Here is a 22,343-nt window from a genome sequence, read left to right as displayed (position 1 = left end):
AATGTATGTTTGCCTGTAGGTGTCTATGCAGCTGCTAAGCATGGCAAGGTCTTCTGCCTCAACTTATCAGTATAATAAAACCTACAGATGACATGAACATTCTAGAGCTTATAAATCATAGTTTATAAATAACCTCATAAGAAGTAAAAATGTGATATTTACCAATTAAAATTAATCAGTATCCCCAATAAGCATACTGTAACAGTATTACACTAAAATGTACAAAAAGCTAATTAATTGCAAGTGTATAATTGTCATGGATTTCGCATTTTCTTTTGCCAGTTAGCTTTGGATTGTGTGAAAAGGAATCAAAACCTTTTCTGGGGTGTTGCTATACTCTGTGTCCTGTTTGGTCCGACCTTCCCTTACATCTTGACAGGAAGTGGATACAATTCCCTTACATCTTAGCAGGAAGTGGTTACAATTCCCTTACATCTTAACAGGAAGTGGATAAAACCAATCCCTGAAAAAAACAGATGGCAAAACACAAATCTGGTTTGGGTTGGGGAACAGTCGGAACCTCTGTCCCTGTCACCACTCATATTAGAGTCACTGAAAACTGTGTAGGCGTCAGGAACAGGAAGCCTGGAAAAGAAGGGACACACAAGACAGTAAAACCCCAAAGGAGGATCTAACCTTTTTCTACATAATCCAAAACTAAATGAACAATATTTCCTAGAAGTGGGCTATAACCTGTCACCTACTCACACTATTGTACCAGCCATGTTACTGCTTAGGAAAATATTTTGCTTTGTATATCAGAACTCCATTTGGCGTTGCATGTGTCAGTGCTTTCTCCACCGCAGGAGCCTATGACCATCACTTGACACCTGGTACTTCCTGGTTCTTTACAAACTTGCCCTCCCTCAATTAAGTCCCTCCCCATTGCACGGAATGTAGTCATGTGCAAGTTTTGGAGATTTGCATAGGAGAGTAGGGAGGTCCTGGGTTGGCTGTTACCCATTGAATTCCTGGCAGATTAAATTATTACTTCTTAGTATAGTGCCAACATCTTCTGCAGCGCTGTGCAAAGTATATATAGTCTTTAACTTTGCCACATTGGGGTTCACAATCTAATCTCTACCATAGTCATATGCCCATCATAGTCCAGGGCCAATTTAGGGGGAAGCCAATTAACTTATCTGTATGTTTTTGGGATAATGGGAGGAAACCAGAGTGCCCAGAGGAAACTCACACTGACACGGGAGAACATACAAACTACAGGCAGATAGTGCCCTGGCTGGGATTCTACCGAGGACCCAGTGCTACAAGGCGAGAGTACTATTCACTACACCACCATGCTACTCATCACTCTGTTGAGAATGGATTCCCCCAAATTGATAAAACCACTTTCGAACAACTTTGGTTTATGTAAAGTACAATGTTTGACTGAGAGTCTGCTTTAAGAAGATGGGGGGCTCACTGTAGAACAGTGAGCCCCCCATCTTCTTAAAGCAGACCCTCAGTCAAACACCTGCTCAAAGTACCTGCTCAACGCTGCATCATGTGATGCAAACACCCCCCCCCCCCTCCTTACCTTATCAATAGTTGTGCAGCACTAATATGTACGTGCCAAAGGGAACATTATAAAGGCTCTGACATTTGGTCTGGTGGCAGTGGTGTTTCAGGAAACGAAAATCGCACATTTATTGTAGTTCTACAAACATGCCCTATAGAGTTCATGTCTGCTGTGTCTATTGACCAGAGAAAACAGAAGACCTCTTCTAACTTGTGCTAAAAAAGGATCTGCAAACTAAGACTAGTCAGACAAGCCTGAACAAATCAGCACCTTTAATAAATTCAGAATGTTTGAAATCCTAAACTGGCTGGACGTAGTGTGAAGGCGACAGGTTCTCTTTTGGACTTTGGAAAGTACAGATATTTCAGAGACATCACAGGATTATTGAGATTTGGTTAATGTAGTAGTGAAAAAAAAAAATCAGATTGGAACCCTAAACCTCCCAGCATATGAAACACCACCTAAGATCCCAGGAAACGGTACCAAGTGAGAGAGTGCAGCCCGCACTTTGCAGAAACAGTGGGAAAAGGCAATACAATAACAATATTGTATCACAAACCTGGGAAGGTTTAACGGCATAGGTTGTGAATGTGCGCCTGAGTCTTCCACGTGAAAATCACATCATAGACAGAAGCAAGCCAACCCCCCCGGGGTCCCCCATGCTGTATTAGTGCATACAAGCCTGTCAGGGCCACACACAGTTAGTACCCAGCACAAGTGACACAGAAGCATGATTGAAGGACAGGTGTCAGGTGAGTGTGCGTTTTTGGCCAATCAAATGCCTAGTTCCTTACCATCGACACTTTCCATTGTCAGTGTTTACTGATAAATCCCCATCAAACATCTGAGTTGGTCAATAAAATTGTTTAGAGTTAGAAACCTTATACAGGGAAATCACTTAAGCCAACTATCTTTGCCAGTGGCAGACATCATCTTTGGTTGGCTACACAGTCATCCTATGAGCTCACATGGAAACCGTAACATAAGGGAAATGTCACAAGTACAGAGACTTGTAAAATCAGCATGTTTCTAGTAAGACTCGAACACAGTGGCTACTGATGTTACCCAATGGAGTTGCTGCAAGCTAGGTCACCCCAGCAGCAACTCAAAGGTCCATAGACTTGATTCTGCTCCATTCCAGCACCAGCAAATGATGGCCTAGAGAAGTCAATGTGACCTTCCACTTGCTACTGGTGTTAGCCAATTGGCAGCAGCTCCATTGGGTTGGGTTGATTGGTTGGAACGTAAGTACAGGTACTTTGCAAACATGCATTCAATTTCCCCAGGATTTCTGTGCAAAAAGTGATCCAATTAATTTTCATAACCTTTTTCTGTAACTTGCCAAAATGTGTCAAGCAAGGGTCTAGTATACAGTGCAGGAGAGTATTGACGTGTATGCACAGCAATACTGTTCACAGCATGTTTTGTATTGACGTGTATAACCGTTAATACTGCTAGGGAGGTTAAACATTGAATTTGAGTGCAATTTCTTCCCATAATCCTATTTTAAATAGAACCTATAAAAAGAAGTCTAGATCAAAGGGCCAGGTTGCATTGGCGACTAGCTTGTTGCAAAATAACTCCAGAGGATGCCATAAGTAGCTAACATACTTGTTTAATTGTTCGTATTAATCCTGAAGACTAACGGTGCCCACTAATGATACAATCTTGATTGTACAATCTTAACAAATGCACGTACAGTGGATACTTTAGGAAGTCCCTCACTTCAAAGAGAAATGGTACGTTTGTACAATCAACATTGTAACATTAGTGGCAACCTGAATGCCTACTACACACCATACAATTTTCTGTTAGATTTCACCATACAATTTTCTGTTAGATTAATGCTGGGTTTCCACCATACAGAATGCATAATTAGATTATTTTCTGTAGAGACTGGTCATTATCTCTGGTGCATTGTCCTCTGGTTATCTCCTGCTGAGTAGAACAATGCTGCCTCCGTAGAAGCGCAAACGCGCAAAACGGCCGTCAGGCTCTTCACCCCCTGCACCCACCGCACTTTCCACAGGCTTCAATGGTATGTGTCTTACTTTTAATATTATGCAATGCTTTGTACTTTGCCATTGGACTGAATAAAGTGTTTGACAGCAGTGCCGGCGCTTTCTTCCTTCTCTTCATGCTATAGATAATACTGTGGCCTGAGCACGCTGAGGATTCACAGTGCAAACACTCCCATTTGGGACTGTGCTGCCCCCCCCCCCCCCCCCTTGCATAGAAGATGAGGCTGCAGTGCCAGCATTTCTCCCCATTTTTTTCTATGTAAACAGCCAGATAGATGGCTAGATAGATCATTTCCAACATGTTGGAAATGATCTATCTGGCAGGTAAATCTAACAGAAAATTGTATAGTGTGTACCTAGCATAAGACTGTCAGGGCGGCATGTGATTGGACTCCAATGACTGGAAAACCACACGAGAGAATATAAGGTCTATTCACTATAACTGGCAGCATCAAAACTGGTACTGCAGGCTCGTACAGTACTGACATGATGAATATCCATATTTATTCACAAACCAGCCCCCTCCTCTGAGTGTGTTATAGCTGCATGTTTCACCAGGCAGTCTGTAAAAATAATGCAGCTATACTAGTCAAGGATAACCGGTTACACTGCTGCTTGAAAAATATGGAGAATAACATTAACCGTCTTGCCAAAGGCTTCCTCTCAGAACAATCGATAGTGCAATAGATGCCCAGATTTTCTCCCTGTATTTTCAGAATCTGTCTTCCAGTAGTCCAGCAATCCCCTTCCAAGCCTCTCTCCATGGCAAAATCTCAACTAAAAATTGAGTGTTAAAAGTGGCCTTACATCTGTCAACTTGGCGGCCAAATGACCATCAGATTCGATAATTATAAAATCTGATAAAAATCGGTGCCGCATAGAGCATGCCCGATCTACAATTCAACCAATTTCAGGGCCAAAATTGGTCGCAGGTATCGATTGGATATGCTGGAACTTTTTTGGGGCCAGCATGCTCAATGGGATGCGTGACGGAAACAGTGAGAGATAATCACCCCCTAATGTGTTATGTCCCCCGCTGGGGCCCGTGCATTAATAGTTTACCTGTCTGGTGTCAGCTGCTGTCTCCAGCGCCTGTTTCCGCATTTGTGCCCCACATGCCTACTGGCCTATGGCACGCAGGGCGTGTGACGTCACCCATGCACCACAACTGCATGAGCCCCCGGGGCATAAAACATTAGGGGACAGCGGCCAGGTGGCGTCACAAGACTGATTACAGCGAGATTTCATGCTGAAATACATTGGGAATTGGTCTGCGGTTTATGGTGGCCAACGGATCTCTTTCCGACCAGAGAGAGATCTGATGCCAAAATTGCTAGAAGTATGGTTACCTGTAAGGCCCATACACACGTCTGATTTTTGCGGACGGGTCGTTTGAATGTCCCGTCGTTCAGTCGTCCGCACGCCAAATCGGGCGTGTGTACAGACTGTCGTTCGCGTGATAAGACTGAGTTTGAGCGATCCGCCAGGTGGATCGCTCAAACTCAGTCTTATCACTCGAACGACAGTCTGTACACACGCCTGATTTGGCGTGCGGACGACTGAACGACAGGACGTTCAAACGACCCATCGTTCGCAAAAATCAGACGTGTGTATGGGCCTTAAGACATCCTCTTCACCACAGGTGTCCTTATCCTATTAGCTGCACTTCAGTTGCCACTACAGGCCAGAAAGGCTATGGAACCTAATTTTGAAAGCAAAGGCAATGGATCTCTGCTCCCAGAGCCGGTACAAGGTCCTCCAGCACCCAAGGCTGAGACACCAAAATGCGCCCCGCCCATCCCGCCCACCACAGCCATCACACACTGATTGCCATTAGACTAAGAAGCGCCCCAGGGCCTCCAACCCCCCAACACCTTAATCACTAGTTATCTGGCTTGCAGTCACTGCCATGTAACCCATTTTCTTATTTTTCTCTGCTTCAAACACAATAGGGGAATGATAGCTGGATGAGTTGTGCGCCCCCTCCTACACTGTGCTCTGAGGCTGGAGCCTCTCTTGCCTCTGCCTCGGCCCGGCACTGCCTGTTCCTCTCTGTAACGTTTCATTAGGCAGCGGTGTTTCTTTACAAGCAGCTCATCTCTAAAGTATAACTACTTACACACATACATACAGTTATTGGTTATATCCTCTAAGCTCCTACATAGAGGCATGCTATCTCCTGTTACCCTCATACTGGATAAAAGAGGAGACAGTCATACAGTAACAAATAAGTGCCAATAACAGCCCAGACATCAGCACAGAGCTCAGGCTAGGAATGAGACAGCCTATAATGGGTACCAAGAAAAAATACAGAAAATCCTAGTACTAGTTTTCCGTGACTTGTAATGTAATGTTGTGCTTTAGTTTCAAAGTATATCTTGAGATTGATATAAATACCCATCACCTGCCCTAAGCTGTGCTATTAATGTTGCAGTTAGGTAAAGTTCTTAGGTTGCCCACACACAAAACTCCCCATAGCATGCTCTGCACCGGTACACAAGAAAACATACAATAGTGTGACAACATACAGGGCAACATTGTGCATGAGGACACGTGCGAGAACTGGTGTGCAGGTATCTATCTGTCCATGTTCTGCATCTACAGCCAACCTGCTGACAGCAATGATTGGCTGGCTTTAATATATTAACCTTCAAAGCGAACATGTTGCCAAAAAAAGTTAGTAAACTTTGAATTTGCATCAATATTACAGCCTAAGACCTCACTAGGCACCTGCATTATCACTGCTGCTATTGCAGGTGCCTAATAAGTAGATACCCTAAACATTGGATCGTCCCTGGTGACAAGTGCACTTGCATGCAATAACCCATGCACCAGTTTTGAGCCCTGCCCCCCATGTTAGCACTATGGCTTTGCTTGAGTTCTTGTGGCATTCAGACTCAGTGCAGGTGCTCATACATTAGATGTGTAATACAGCCATATAATCATGCAATCCAACATTGGCTCTACCACCAGGGGGCAGCGTGTCTCAAGCAGTGATATCATGCACTATATACTATTGCTGGTGAGCAGATGCTACAGTATTTATACACTAGAAGCCACTCAGACTAATGGGTTTCTGGTGATATCTTATAGTTTTCTTCAAATGTTTGTGGACAAAAAGCCATGGATTTACTATACTTCAATAAAAAATTTCCAGTGTGACCGATGGGGCCCAGTAACCTTCCAGCCCTCAAAACAGATTTAAAGTGTACCCGAGGTGACGTGACATGGCGAGATAAAGAAGTGTATGTACAGTGCCAAAACATTAATAACTAGGGTTGTGGGTTTTTTGCTCTCTCTTCCTGAAAGAGTTAACCTGCAAGCATGCAAGTGACAGATTGTCTCTTGTAGGATTACAGCGCAACCCTCACTGATAAGGAATTACAGATATAAAACGTTTTCCTGCGGAGAACGGAGAAGCGAGTACTCTCGCTTACAGGAAGTACGTGGTTTTTTTTTTTGCTCAGAAAAACTGCGGCTTCTCATAAGAAGCTGTCGGTCTTTCTACCGGGGACTTAGATGGCTAACGGAACTATGTTCCCATTCATTGATCTCCGGGCTAACGGGAGGCAACATGGGAGCGCAGCAGCCGGTTCGACATGACAATCCTGTCCAAGTGGCTAAAATGGTTAAAGGTCACTCGAGGCGAAAATACACTAATAAAATAAATAATTGTATCCATCTTCCTTATTCTAAAAATGACTTTTTAAGATATTTCAGTTTCATTTTATGTTTAAATCTAATTTAACGGTTTTATTGTTTTTGCTCAATGACACATTCTTTGAAGTATGCCAGAGCTAAAATCTATGACCTATTGACCCTTTATCTCTTTCCTGCTCTCAGAAGCCATTTTCTGCTAGGAAAGTGTTTTATAGTTGGAATTTCTTATCAGTGAGGGTCATATTGTAGTTACTTCCTGTCTGAGTCAGGCTCTTACAGGCAGAGAAAGAAAAAAAGGAACAGCATAGTTATTTTTGTCCTAGGTACTGTACACACCCATGTCTATCTCATCATGTCACATGTCACCTCGGGTATCATTTAAACTCATCCACTGACTGTGAGGGACAACATTTGTGTGACTCAATCCCAGTGATCAAATGTATGGATATTAATCAATACTACTGATTTGCTGGCGACTGCTTTAACAATGATCATGGAGAGGAAAGCAAAGAGAGCTTCATCAAGGTGCAGAGACCAGGGCTCCTGCACACACTGCCTTAGAGGACAACTGAAGTGAGGGGGATATGGAGGCTGCCATATTTACTTCCTTTTAAGCAATACCAGTTGCCTGGCATCCTGCTGATGCTCTGCTTCTAATGCTTTTAGCCATAGACCCTGAACAAGCATGCAGCAGATCAGATGTTTTTGACATTATTGTCATATCTGACAAGATTGGCTGCATGCTAATTTCTGGTGTTATTCAGACACTACTGTGACCAAATAGGCCAGCAGGGCTGCCAGGCAACTGCTATTGTGTAACAGGAAATAAATATGGCAGCCTCCAGATCCCTCTCACTTCAGTTGTCCTTAAAAGGAATGTCCTAGGTGTCCAAAAGAGATCAAAAACTAACTGCTACATGTGACTGTCCCGTTCTGGAGCAGACCACTGCTCACTAGAGGTGGTCAATAAACCGCTAACAAATCCAGTTTACATGCATACTGTTTGCAGCTTGGAAATGGACCAGTCAAAATTGCCAGGAAGTGTATTTGATTGGCTCATTTTCAAGCTGTAAACAATTTGCATGCAAGCTGGAATTCTAATCACCATACTGAACATATCTGCTACTCACATACCACAAGACAATGCATGATTCTGGCATTTACCCAGAAGTCTCTTTCTCCTATCGTAGTGCACTGATGTAAAGAGCAGGCAGCTCCGCTATACCTTCAATGAGCTTTCCCTTGTCGGAGGACTAAAGATCGCCCATTAAGGATTTGGCTTGCATGCATATGTAATGCAAATCGTATGCACCATAGAAATGGGCAGATGGTGATTGTGATTAGCCCAATTCCAAGCTTGCGGACATGGCGCCCCTGGCACGGGGCTGGCTATGGTGTGGGATGGTGAGAGCGGGATGCAGTCTGGGGTGCAGGGGGGTGACAATGGGGAGAGCGATGGGGTGAAATGAAATCGGCAAAGATCACAAGGCCAAGCAGACACATAACACAGAGGCAGTGCAGGCGCTATCAGCAGTGTACAAACCTTAATACCGGTAATTTTCCCAACCTGTTGGAGGCACCACAGACAAAACGATTAGAAAGCTCAGCACACCCAGCAGCCACCCTTTATTATCATTCAGTGTTTAGTGTCATGCTGAAAGCAACAGCCAGTAATAGCCAGTTTAGACTGGAAACTATCTTCCACCGTGTGATCACCATGTGACTGAGAGCGTAACAGCAGCCGGCTGGCAGACAGGAGCCGCTGTGTGCAGAACAGGCAGCCACCATACATACGGTAACACCTGTAAGACAAGCTAATTGCCTGGCAGCTTTATATAACCAGTAAGGGCAGGAAGAATTGGTCGTTAAAGTACCTCTGTCACCTGGTTAAACCCATGTTCAGGCTTTTTTTTTTTTTATGAGCTTTTAAAAGTGTGCTCAAAAGTAATAGCGGCCAGATGGCGTCATATGGCCAAATCCTGCAAGATTTTATGTTTATGGCAGGCGGTCAAAGAGGGATATGTCTCTTGGATGATTGGCCGCCAAAAATCACTAGACTTATTCGGAAGTTCTGAGTTAAGATCCACTTAAAAAAAATACTGTTAAAGGACCACCATCGCGAAAAAAGTAGGCAGTTAAAATGTGACAGAACTGACAGGTTTTCAGCCAGTCCATCTCCTCTTGGGGGATACTCAGGATTTTCTTTGTTTTCAATAGCATTTCCTGAACAGCAATTTAACTGACAAAATAGTAAGATACCAGCCAGCCTCCCGACTCACCTGCACACTATTTTGTCAGTTAGACTTTGCAACTGTGGTTCAGGAAATGCTGTTGAAAACAAAGAAAACCCAGAGAATCCCCCATGAGGAGATGGACTGGGCCACAATCTGTCAGCTCTGTCAGATTTTAACTGCCTACTTTTTTCACGATAGTGGTCCTTTAAGAGAGTGTTTATAGCAGGCACTCCACTGACTATATTGCTGTCATTAGGTAAATGCCTAATGCAGATCTGTTATTCTCAATGCAATACATAATAATGCAATTACAAAAAAAAACGCATTCACATTATACTGCAATTCTAAACCTCCAAAGGATAAGCTATAAGCTGTTACAGTGGCTGGTTCAGCACCAACACACTGCAACTTTCTTATTAGATGCCTCCCCTTCCGGTAGTTATCCTTGCATTCAGCTTGGCAACAACATGGCAAATATCAAGGGGGAGGGGAGGCAGGGCAGAGTTGTAATCATGATCACTGCCACTCCAAATGAGTGACTGACAGCCAATGAACAGGCAGAGTGGGGGCGGGGCATGGTGGACACGGCCACAGCAGACAGCACACACCCTGACCCTGTGGTTTGTTTTTTTTTACTGCAAAAAACAAAGTTTTTGTAATAAATTTTTGATTGTACCTGAACCTAAGTATCTAAATCCAGTGATAGAGGAACTTTAATGAATTTCAGCTCATAGCAGCATTTAGTGTTACGAAGTGGTTATTTATAGCACTAAAGTGAACCTGTGAGGATGCATGTCAGCCTCCATATCGCTCTCTCTTTAGTAGTCTTCTGTCAGTAAAAGTGCTTCCTTCTAATATATAAAGTGTTGGAGAAGGTGGAGGAGTATAGTGTGAAACATAATGTATACCCAAGGCAAACATAATGGAAAAAATGAAACACGTACCTATGAGAGGTAAGGCTCTCCTGGAGACCACCGTTGCCACACCCAGTACATATCTGACTTGTTCTTGTGGCTGCGCTGCACACTGTGTAAGCATAACCATACTGCATCTGGGCAAGTACAGTGGCACCTGATCAGTAAGCTGGAGCCACTCACCCACGAACAGCTCTGTGCCACTGAGCAGGGGCCTCCGTACTCATACAGGTGTAACACGCCCACGCAAAGCAGGGAGCGCAGATGCAAATCCCGTACAGTGGTGGTTGTCTTGAGGAGGACATTTCATAGGCAAGTATCTCATTCCTTCCATTCAGATCACCTTGGGTTTGCTATAAGGTGATCTACATGTCTCATCTATGCCCATGTATCTCACAAAACTACACCCAGCATAACCACAGCGTCCGTCAAATAGAAAAAAATCTTTTGTGGGGTAACAAAGTATTTCCAGCTTCCTGGTGATTTCCCTTCATGTTTTAATACACCAGACACCTACTGGTGTGAGTGGCAACTGCAGTGGCTTCGATCAAAACTAGGGCCCGTTTGATGCCGCTTAAAAATGGTCCAAACACTGCAATGGCTAGATCTGATTGTTTAACTTTAAAGTGGATCCGAGATGAACTTTTCCTCATTGCATAATTGTGTTCCTTTCCTATTGTTTATAGGGCATTCCTCAAGCCAAATACTTTTTTGTTTTTGTTTTAATACTCTAATTCCCTATAAACTAAACAAGCCTCGCCCACAGGTTTTCAGAAAGCCAAGGCATTTTCAGACAGTAGCAAGGGCTCATGGGAGCTCAGTCTGGGCAGGAGGAAGGGGAGGTATTACTAGCCAGAGATTTCAGAGGCAGAGGGGAGGAGGGAGGAGGAGGGGGGATTAGGTTTTTTTGCTCAAGATGCAGATAAGCCTGCCTCTGTGTAATGTTTACAAACAACATGGCTGCTGTCATTGTATCACAGGAAGAAATAATCATATTCTATTAAAGCTGCTCGCAGCTAGATTTGCTGTGTAAACTATCTAAACTTTAGATAAGATATATAGACAAGTTACTTGTTATAGTTAGTTTCTCATCTCTGATCCGCTTTAAATCAGTGTACAAATCTGCATAAACTCGGAATTACCCACCTCTGATTCACCATTCCTAATCAGAGCACTGAAATTGCAAACTGGGGTCATGGAGGAAATATGTTATATTTGCCTCCCAATTCGGTTGTTCTATAAATTGCACTATTAAGTTAATGTGTCAACAGAGAAAAGTGAAGGCTGCTATTACTGAATTTATGGTAGTTGCTAGGCTGCACTGATGATTCTTGGGATAAGGGCTTATTTCCACTGGGAGCCGCCGCGGCTCCCATTCTACTGCGTGGCCGCAGCCTGAATCGCTAACCACGCCATGCACAGCTTAGAGATTCGGCTGCGTGGTGCATAAATCTGCAGCATGCCCACCGAAGTGCAGTCTGGACGGCAAGCCATGTTACAGATAGGCAGCGTTTCCCCGCGCAGCTCGCATGCTAGGAAACGCTGCGAGTCTGAATATAGTGGAAATGGGCCCTAACAATTTTTTGAATTTGTCATCTAAAAAAATTCTACAGATCGGGTGCTCTGGTTTTCCGCTGACGTTTCTGAGCTACGTTACTATGCTATAGTCAGGAAGTTTGATTGGAGTTCAGAAGTCTTACGCTTCTGTCCCATATTTTAGTCAGTGTGTTCCTGAAGGACAACAAGATCGTTTCACTGAAGAAATTATGGTTTTGCTGCCCCATCCTATCACCTGCTTTCCTACAGCAAAACAGACTGCTGACTTCCATTAATCTAACAGAGGAAAAGTGAAGGACACCATGAAAATTCTTGGATCTTCAGAAGACTGAAGCTATGGTGGAATACAGTTTTGAAATGGAATCACAGATATGAACTCATACTCACCAGTGATGACTTTGGAAGCAGATGACGATTGCGTGTCTCCAGATGGATGAGAAGTTGGGGGCTGTGGAGGAGGGGGGACAGTCGGCCGAACACGTGGTTTGGGTACAGGGCGTGGCCGAGGAAGGGTTCCAAAGGTCTGTGGAGGAGAGGGTTGTGTCTGGGTGGCCTCTGGCAACATGCCTTGGCTACCAGGGTGTTCTCCGATGGGAGGGGGAGTATCTGGCGGTGTTGGGGAGTGTGACGGGCTGGAGGATTGTTCTGTGGTTAAGTCTGTGGTTGGCGTCACTGTGGGTGGTGTGTTGGGTTTGGCTTGAAGTGCTGGCTGTGTGGGTGGCTGTGGGGGAGGATGGCTTGGTGCCTGAATTGCAGGTTGGCTGCTGGAATGCCTGCGTGGTATGGTGCCATATGAGTGTGTGGTGGAAGCTACATTCCCACTCTGATTACTTGTACTGTTTGGGGGGGATGGGGTCTGACTGTGATTGGAGGGTTTGGCGGCAATGGCGGGAGGGGCATTTGCTGCAATGGGCAAATTCTGACTTCCAGGCTGTACAGGAGGGGGCAACACTGGCTTTGGAGGTGCTGGAGCAGGTTTCTTGGTACCTGCAAGAGAATGAACACAAAAAAATGTTATAAATTAGTTTATAACTACTCGTACAAAACAAAACCTGTATATCACATGATAAAACCCACCTAAATGTAAAAAAACAACACGTAGCTGATGGGATAGTGCTGTCTAGCCCAATGGTGCACACATCACTTAGCAACAGAAGAAGTGTGGTCCTGGGCACAGGAGAAACGGCCAACATACCAAGGGTGATTTGGCGGACTTTGCTAAAAAATAGTTTACTATTGGGTGGCAAAAGTTTACAGTGCACTTCATATTATACAATGGTGAAGGTAACCGAAAGGTTAGACAGTCAGCGGTTGTGTACATACCCACATCCATTAATGAGTTATAGGATGAACAGATCACACTCAATGAAGGTTTAACCCTCCTGTCAGTAACCCTGAACGTAGTTCGGGGTAAGCCGCGCAGGAGGATCTCTCAGGCCCTGCTGGGCCGATTTGCATAATTTTTTTTTTTGCTACACTCAGTTAGCACTTTGCTAGCTGCGTGTGCACACCGATCGGCGCTGCTACCCACCGATTCGCCGTGCCGCAACCCCCCCAACCCCATGCGCTGCCTGGCCAATCAGTGCCAGGCAGCTCTGAGGGGTGGATCGGGACTCCCGGTGACGTCATCCCGCCCGTCGCCATGGCGTTCAGGACGGGATTTCCGGACAGGCTTGATCGGCTCGCTACATGATTTAAAGGAAAATAAATAATAAAAAAAAAACTGCTGCGCTGCCCCCTGGCGGTTTTTAATAGACTGCCAGGAGGGTTAAATTAATCAGAATTGGAACAGAGTTTGATGGGAGAAGCTCTAATAATGTCGTATTTCTACATGACACAATGCTAATGATTACTGGCTTGCTGTTCAAAACTAAGATACCAGTATTTCAATAAATCCCTTGTGAATGGATGAGGAAGATGTGAAGGTGATTGTATATTTTATTTTCCTGACCTGTATGGAGGTGTTGTAAAATAAAAAATGGTTGGTGTAGGACACAGGTGGACACAAAACTATGGCAAAGCTGTATAAGATATTAAAAAGTAGAATTATCTCTACACCAATCGGGTAACTCACTTTATTAACGACCATTTCAGTGTTGCCTATAAAAATTGTGCAACACTGTGGGGAATGAGCGCTATACCAGCACATTGCTCAGGCATAACCAATGGGCATGCACTGCTTAATTGAGGGGAGAAGGACCAGCAGCGCATTGCATGATAAAGCGTCTTCTGGTAGTCACCAGTCAATATAAGGGCCTATTTCCACTACACGCAGATTCTGGATGCAGAAAACTGACTCCAATGAATGCCTATGGGAAATCTGCATTAAAAAATCGTGTTTAGTGGAAACAGGCCCATAGACATTCACTGGAGTCAGTTTTTTCAGAATCAGCGTGTAGTGGAAACAGGCCCTTAGTGGTCTGGCTTGAGAGACCTCCATGCTACGCCATAGAACACCTGTAAACCTGCTAGAATCTTGGCCAAGACTACTATGAATGGCCTCGTTTCCTCTAACGTGTGTAACAGACTTTAAAAGGAACCTGAGGTGAAAACCTCTGAAGGCTGCCATATTTGTTTCCTTTTAAACAATTCCAATTGCCTGGCAGTCCTCCTGATTTTTCTTGTCAGTAGGGTCTGAATGAAACACCTAAACAGGTAAGTAGCTAATCCAGTCGGACTTCAGTCAGAGCATCTGATCTGCATGCTTGTACAGTGTAAATGGCTTAGGGTTTAAGAGGCAGAGTATCAGCAGGACAGCTGAGCAATTTGCATTGTATACCAATTGATGACCGCAGTGTTAAATCCCCCTAAAGACCAGGCTCTTTTTTGCTGTAGTGGGCTGTGCAGGCTTTTCAGCCTCCTGCACAGCCCAGCTAAGAAGTATGGCGGTCGGACTCACCTCCTATTTTTGTCCCTAAGGGGACATGCTGCCGGAGGGGTCCGATCGCCGCTGTCACTTTTTTTTTCCCCTTAGCCTCAGAGGCTCTCATTGCCGGCGTCCCCCTCCCTCTCCTCCCTCCCTTCCTCCCCTCCACCTGAAGAATTGTACAGGACGGCGATCAGTCTGTTCTCCGCCTCTCATAGGCATCAGCCTATGAGAGGACGGCCATCCCCGGCCAATCAGAGGCAGGGGATCGCCGATCTCGTACAGCGCTACTGGAGATCGCAGCGCTGTACGCATGTAAAAGAAGAGGATTTCTTTCCCCTTTTGTTTACAAGCAGCCTGCTAGCCGCGATTGGCGGCTAGCAGGCTAATCACAGAACTCCAATCCGTGAACGGGCAGGGAACGATCGCACATGCGTGTGGCCGTTCCCTGGGAAACTGCAGCCCCAGGACTTGTCGCCAATTGGCATTAGGCGGTCCTGGGGCTGCCGCCGCGGTCACGCCCATTGGCGTGAGGCGGTCTTAAAGTAGTTAAAGCCCCATATCCCTCACTTCAAGTTCCCTTTAACGGGAGCCTGAAGAAAGAGGTATATGGAGTCAGCCATATATATGTCCTTTTAAACAAAACCATTTGCCTGGCAGTCCCGGCTGATCTCTTTGGCTGCAATAGCGTCTGAATCACACACCTGAAATAAGCATCCAACTATACTAGTCAGATTTTTGTCAGAAACATCTGATCTACATACTTGTTCAGGGTCTTTGGCTAAATGTATAAGAGGTAGCGAAGCTCTGACTTGGGCTACATCTATATTTCTTGGGCTTTACTGTTTTCACTGGTGGGTTATTTGATACAGTAAATGAGTGAAACGTGTCTGTATAGCATCTACACATTGTTTTGAAAGCCAGAGAAGACAAGCTTGCTTTGTTCTTGTATATGGTCTGGTTTGTTACCAAACTGCTTTTAACCATCTTATCAAGCATGGTAGCTGTGATAAGAAGGGTGAGATAATCTCATACTGAAATGTTCAACGGAACCTGAAGTGAGCGGAATATGGAGGCGGACATTTATTTAATTTTAAACAATAGCAGTTGCCTGGTTGTTTTGCTGATCCTCCGCCTTTAATGCTGGGTACACACGATGCTATTTCCCGTCTGATTGACGGGAATGAAATGATCATTTCTGTCATGTCCAATCTGTTCCCGTTCAATAACGGGATCGATTTTCTGAAGTTATCAGAACAGGATCACATGATGCAATTTCCCATCAGATTCATGGGTCAAATAGATCATTTCCATCAGGTCCGATCTGAATTCTCATTGTTTCTGTTTAAATATGATCTGAAAACTAATCAGAAAAATTATCAGAAATCAGATCAGTCCTGTCGGAAATTATCTATTCGACCTGTCTATCGGACAGGAAATTGCATGCGGTGTACCAAGCAATAGCATAATACTTTTAGCCATAGACCCTGAACAAGCACGCAGATCAGATGTTTCTGACAAAAATCTGACTAGATTAGATGCATGCTTGTTTCAGGTGTGTGATTCAAACACCATTGATGCCAGAGAGATCAACAGGGCTGACTTTTTTTGAAAGGAAAAAAAATATGGCCGTCTCAATATACATTCTCTTTAATGAAACAGTTCCCCGGTACGGGACCACCTGCAGTTAAAACTACGCTGCACTTGATGCTAAGCCTAATGCAGCACAGTTTTAACGCTGCCCGATACCGTGCACGGGACACAACAGCGAATCCCTAACTGCACAGAACTCTGATAGCTGAATACTGTACATCAGTCAAGAGCAGTTTTGATTGGCTCCTGACCACTGTGAGCCAATCACAGTGATCAGGAAGTGCAAAATGGTCCTTAAAGCAAGTCTTAAGTGTCAATAAAAAAAAAAAAAAAAAACAGATACTCAACTAAGGAGAGGGAAGGTGCTGGATCCTATAGAGCCTTCCCGCTCCTCCTACGGTCCCCACGTTCTAGCGCTGGCTCCCTGGTTAGCAGCCTCCGACCGATCGGTCAGAGTGCTCACTTCCGCTGCTGCTGGAGGCTTCGGCAATCTTCAGGAGCCAGAGTGCTCCCAACAACAGGCGCTCTGTACGGTGTATGCACGAGCACACATTCTCACACACTTGCACATGTGCAGTAGAGAGTGGCAGTCTTCAGGAGCACTCAGGCCTTCGAAGATTGCTGGGGGCTGGCCTCCCTTAGCAGTGAAAGTGAGCGACCCATCGGTCTGAGACTGCTAATGGAGAGATCCAACGCTGGAACGCGGAGGACCATAGTAAGAACGGGAAGGCTCTATAAGCAGTGTTCCCCAATCCTGTCCTCAAGGCCCACAAACAGTATGTTTTGCAGAAATCCACAAACATTCACAAGTGAGGTTATTAGTGTCTCAGCAAAGCTGGATTAACTACCTCTGCGGATTTTCACAAAACATGCACTGTTGGTGGGCCTTGAGGGCAGGGATAGGGAACACTGCTCTATAGGACCCACAACCTTCTCTCTCCTTAGGTGAGTATATTTTTTTTATTGACACTTTAAACTCTCTTTAAGGGGCCAGAGCTGTGCGATCGTAATGAGTTAAACTACAAAATGGTGTGTACGTGGGAGCTCAAAATGATTCTATAGCAAGAGAACATTGCACGACAAGGAAAACTGGAATAGGTGTTTTTTTCCCACCCCGCAATGACAGACCATATATAACATCTCCTCCCTTTTCCTTCTACTTCTTACTCTTAGTATCTGTAGAATGATACTCACCTCGTCTTAGGGAGAGAGGACTGGGGTTGGCAGCACCTTGTGCAGGAACAACAGCTAATTGGTTACCATTGCCAGCAATAGGCTGGTGAGTTCCATTTCGAAGAGAAGGGGGTGTGGTTGCAGTAGGTATTTCTTTGGTCTTGTGTGTGCTGAAAATGAGAAAACATATTAAATTAGCTGCAGTAAGTAAGATTTTATTTATTCATGATTACTGTGCATTAATGTATACCATGCGTATCTTCTGCAGCATTTTATATAGCATATTTAGTCATGTCAGTAACTGTCCCTCAGAGGAGCTCATAATCTGATCCCTACCATAGTCGGTCATTGTCTAATGTTGCTATTGCATTCTAAGGTAAATTTTTGTGGTGACCAGTTCACCTTTCTGTATTTTTTTGGAAGGCGGGAAGAAACTGGAGTGGCCGGAGGACCCAACGCAAACATCGGGAGAACATGAAACTCCATGTCTATGATGTCACAGCCCAGGTATTTAACATATACACACACAAAACATGCTTGTCCTCACCTTGCCTCCTCATTAGTTGGAGCAGGCTCTGCATAAATTGCTTGTGGGGCAGGAGCACTATTAGCAGCCATAACTTCTAAAGAGTTTCCTGTTGGCTCTACCTGCGTCCCACCGTCATTGGGCGGCTGAGGCGGATGAAAAGCAGGAGCGGCGTGTTTTCGGGTTAATGTCCCCCCTCTCCTTTGGTTCAGTTGATGAAAGATCTGGCTGTATAACATAAGACGTTATCAAGAACACAGTTGGCCCGATAAACAGACTTTTGTTCAACAAAGAACTCCTCCCCACATACCACTGTAATATTGAGGCTAAATGTACAATGATGTGCGGTGTAAGGCTCGGTTCACATTAGCTTTTGCCAACGGAACTGGCCGTGCGGTCCCGTTGTCCGTTCCGCTGAACAGACAAAAAAATGCAGCAGGACCCAATTTTCCAGGATTGTTTCGCTCAGCGGAACGGAAACAGAAGGTTTTGCAGCTACATAGGAACCAATGGAAAATGGTCCGTTTTTTACAGCCAGTGTGCTGTAAAAGTCCGTTTTCCAGGATCCAGATGGCCGAATCCGTGCGGCCGGCTCTGCAAAAAAACGCAGATGTGAACCAGGCCTAAGGGGTGCAATGTAATATAATTATTAATAATAATATTTATAAAAAAAAAAAATCTTATAAATAAAATGTATGGTATTTATCTAAAGTAGCATGGTTTATTTTAAAACTATAGGGAATGGAATTTGAGAAAAATGCCATTTTACATTTGTTTTTCCCTTTAAAACCACTTCACAACTGAGGGGTTTTACCCCTTCAGCATCCAAGCAATTTTCACCGTTCAGCTCTCCTTCCATTCATTTGCCAATAACTTTATCTCTACTTATCAGAATGAAATGTGTTTTTTTTTTATCACTAATTAGGCTTACTATGGGTGGTACATTATGCCAAGAATTATTTTATTCTAAACGTTTTTTAATGGGAATATAAGAAAAAAAATGGAAAAAAAAGCCTTATTTTTCAGTAGTCGGCCATTATAATTTTTAAATAATGCATGCTACCGTAATTAAAATCCACGTAGTTTGCACATTTGGACTGGTTATTACACCATTTAAATGATGTCCCTATCACAATGTCTGGCGCCAATATTTTATTAGGAAATAAAGATGCATTTTTTTCAGTTTTGCGTCTATCCCTAATAAAAAGCCCATCATTTATAAAGTAACAGTATTATACCCTCTTGACATACATATTAAAAAAAAAAGTTCAGTCCCTAAGAAAACTATTTATGTATTTTTGATAATTGTAAATTTATTTTATTTTATTTTTTTACAAAAAAGATAAATGTTGGTAACTATTGGGGAGTGTGGGAGGTAAGGGGTTCATTTAAATTGTAAAAACAGGTCTTTGCATTTAAAAAATGCTTTTAGATGTAGTTTTACTATTTGGCCACAAGATGGCCTCAGTCTTTTTTTTATGCATCCTGTAAGCGAAATATGTATGCTTACAGGAAGTGTACTGAGGATGGGAAACTTTTATCTATTAGAATGATCGTGCAGCTTCTCATAAAAGGCGCAGATCATTGCTACGGGGACTGCTTTCCCATTCATTGATCTCCTGGCGGGCAGATGGCAACATGAACGAGCGCACAAATAAGCGGGAGCGCGTACAGCAGTGGTAGCAGCGGGGGTACGTATATTTACTCCCCTGGGTGGTTAAATGAAGTCTGCAGGGGAGTAGATATACTGTACTGAAGCTGTGGTTTTAAAAAGCATATAAAATAACGTAATTACTGAAAACTAATATTACCCCCAAAAGCCTAATTTGTGGTGAAAAAAAAAACAAGATGTAGATCATTTAGATGTGATAAGCAGGGATAAAGCTATTGCAGAAAAAATAAGAGGAGTGCTGAAAGATGAAAATTGTTGTTGGCGGGAAGGGTAAAACAGCCTGTAGAGTGAAGTGGTTAAAAGCGTAGTCCGCTATTTCACAGCTGTCTACTGAAAGAATAAAGGGAATTATTACATATTCTTCGTAAATAAAAGGGTTTCTATAACCATTTCCTATCTATAATTATTTAGGTCGGTGCACTTTCCCTGGTCCAAAACTCTAATGATGCTTTAGGAGAGAAGGACTTTCAGCATGGGGGTTATAATTCCTGACCACTCTACCATGCCACACCCCTTCTGGGCGTGTCCTGAGGTAATGAGCATGCGGCAAGGTTTGGATGTTCACTGCAGTACAGGCCATTAAGAATATGGGCTGATGGAGAATGTCTGCAAAATAAAATAAATGCTTGCTAAACAACATTGGGCAGTAAACGAGCATTGAACACATCACTAAGAAAATTACAGGTGTTCATATGATGTAACAGTACAATAACCGATTGGCTCTATACTCTAGAAACCAATCAGATTTCTCATTACAGACACCAGTCATATGCAAGATGGATTCTGTCTCGCTCCTTTGATAAGTGTACTCTGTTTCCCGGATAAGTGTAAAGCTAGACCTTCATTTATGAATATGAGGCAGACCAATCCAGAGTTAATGGATATCAATCACTTACCTGGTCTGCTGGTGTCACACTGCATCAGTACACATTAGTCAAGATTTCAGCAGAAACCGTGTCTAATAATCAACAGCACCCCTGCCTGATACAGTAGAAAGCTATGAAACCACAGACTGCATCCCGTTGCCCTGGTAAAGGGACATGTGGACATTGCCATAGGTGCCCATCCAAATTACATGGGCTACCTGCTATGTAAATAGAGAGTTAGGCATTGGTAGGGGGTTGGATAGGCATCAGTTTAGTGATAGTAAAGTATCTGTAAAATGTATCAATAGTTTACTATTAGAATTAGCACTGCCCAATAGTAGAATATTGGCAATTTTACCGCCATCGTACTAGTGGTCATTCCTGGCTCCCTAATTCCCCCGGCTCCCATTCTGCATGTGCGCATTTGCTCCCTTCTCCATCACAGTTTGAGTCAGTTAGGACTGGACATGCCTGATGCTCACCTATCCTTCTTCATGAAATCATCCACTATAGCCATGCTGGCCGGCCTCTTCTTGTTCTCCAGGATGCCAAACTCGTAGGTCACGTCATTTCCAGTGAACAAGTTATTATGCTGGGAGGCTGGCGTGGCCGGGACAAAGGTATCCGATACATTGAAGTCCACCTCTGGAGAAATAAAGTTCAGACAAAGGTCAGGTGGGAATGGAAGAGGTGAAATGGTGGAGAGGATGTAAACAGATCATTAAAACCAAAAATGTGAAAAACGAAGCACTCATCGCTGGCCCTTGCTTAAAGGACACCTGAAGCGAAAATAAACTAATGAAATAAACAATTGTATCTATCTTTCTTCTCCTAAAAATGACTTTTTAAGACATTCCACAGTTTTATTTTATGTTTAAATCTACTTTAGTTATAACTGTTTTATTGTTTTTTTTGCTCAATGACACATTCATTGAAGTATGCCAGAGCTAAAATATGTGAACTATTGACCCTTTTTATACCTTTCCTGCTCTCAGAAGCCATTTTCTGCTAGGCAAGTGTTTTATAGTTGTAATTTCTTATCAGTGAGGGTCACACTGTAGTCACTTCCGGTCTGAGTCAGGACTGAGTCAGCCACTTACATACCTGATATTTAGGCAGAGAAAGAAAAAAGGAACACAGCATAGTTATTAGTGTGCTTGGCACTATACATACCCATGTCTATCTGAACATGTCACACATCACTTCGGGTATCCTTTAACTAAAGCCTTGAACACACTATATGGTTCACGGCCGCCCCTCTGCCAAGACTTAACAGTGAACCCACTAAATGCATTGGCGGATGATCCCCCTGGCGGATTGACTCAGCTGAGCGCAGGCTGAGGGCATTGTTCTCCCTTACTCACCCCGCCACCTCCATGCCGTTGTCTCCTCCCCATGCATAGCAATGTCGCTAACCTGCAGGGGAGACAGACCATGTCATCACTAATCAGTGGAGATTTGCTGTCTTACCTCCAGGGAAGAACCAGTCTGCATGCTGTATGATGGGCTCAATGATTGTCACCACATGAACCGACGTTGCTGCTGCCATTTCTGCCAGAGTTCTGAAAAAAACAAAGAAAAAATGTGAAACAGAATAAATGTTAGTAATGCTTGTCTATTAAAAAAATATTTGAGAGGTCCATCATTCTTGACCCCAAGCTACATCTGTTAGGGATATCGGATAAGATTTTAAATGCTAGACAATTAATACTGTTATGGGATTCACTTTGCTATTATGCTAG

At 43.8% G+C, this 22,343-nt stretch overlaps 1 protein-coding gene across 5 annotated transcripts in view; it reads right to left on the bottom strand.

Moving 5' to 3' along the window:
- ARHGAP17 (Rho GTPase activating protein 17) overlaps positions 1–22,343 on the bottom strand; it is a 186,367-nt gene that overhangs the window by 766 nt on the left and 163,258 nt on the right. For 2 of the 5 annotated variants that reach the window (XM_068244288.1, XM_068244287.1), the window contains exons 15-19: positions 22,072–22,163; positions 21,084–21,246; positions 18,085–18,291; positions 17,559–17,707; positions 12,293–12,892 (exon numbers count right to left, since the gene is read on the bottom strand). In XM_068244288.1, coding sequence (XP_068100389.1) covers positions 12,293–12,892; positions 17,559–17,707; positions 18,085–18,291; positions 21,084–21,246; positions 22,072–22,163 — 1,211 coding nt within the window. Of the gene's footprint in view, positions 1–2,313; positions 2,364–8,743; positions 8,768–12,292; positions 12,893–17,558; positions 17,708–18,084; positions 18,292–21,083; positions 21,247–22,071; positions 22,164–22,343 lie in introns of all 5 variants that reach the window. The other 3 variants (XM_068244289.1, XM_068244290.1, XM_068244291.1) reach the window with 3 other exon arrangements.

The sequence above is a fragment of the Hyperolius riggenbachi genome, chromosome 7 (genome assembly GCF_040937935.1).
Source record: "Hyperolius riggenbachi isolate aHypRig1 chromosome 7, aHypRig1.pri, whole genome shotgun sequence".
NCBI lineage: Eukaryota > Metazoa > Chordata > Amphibia > Anura > Hyperoliidae > Hyperolius > Hyperolius riggenbachi.
The sequence above is the reverse complement of the archived record's forward strand: the minus strand, read 5'-3'. Positions and strand labels throughout refer to the sequence as shown.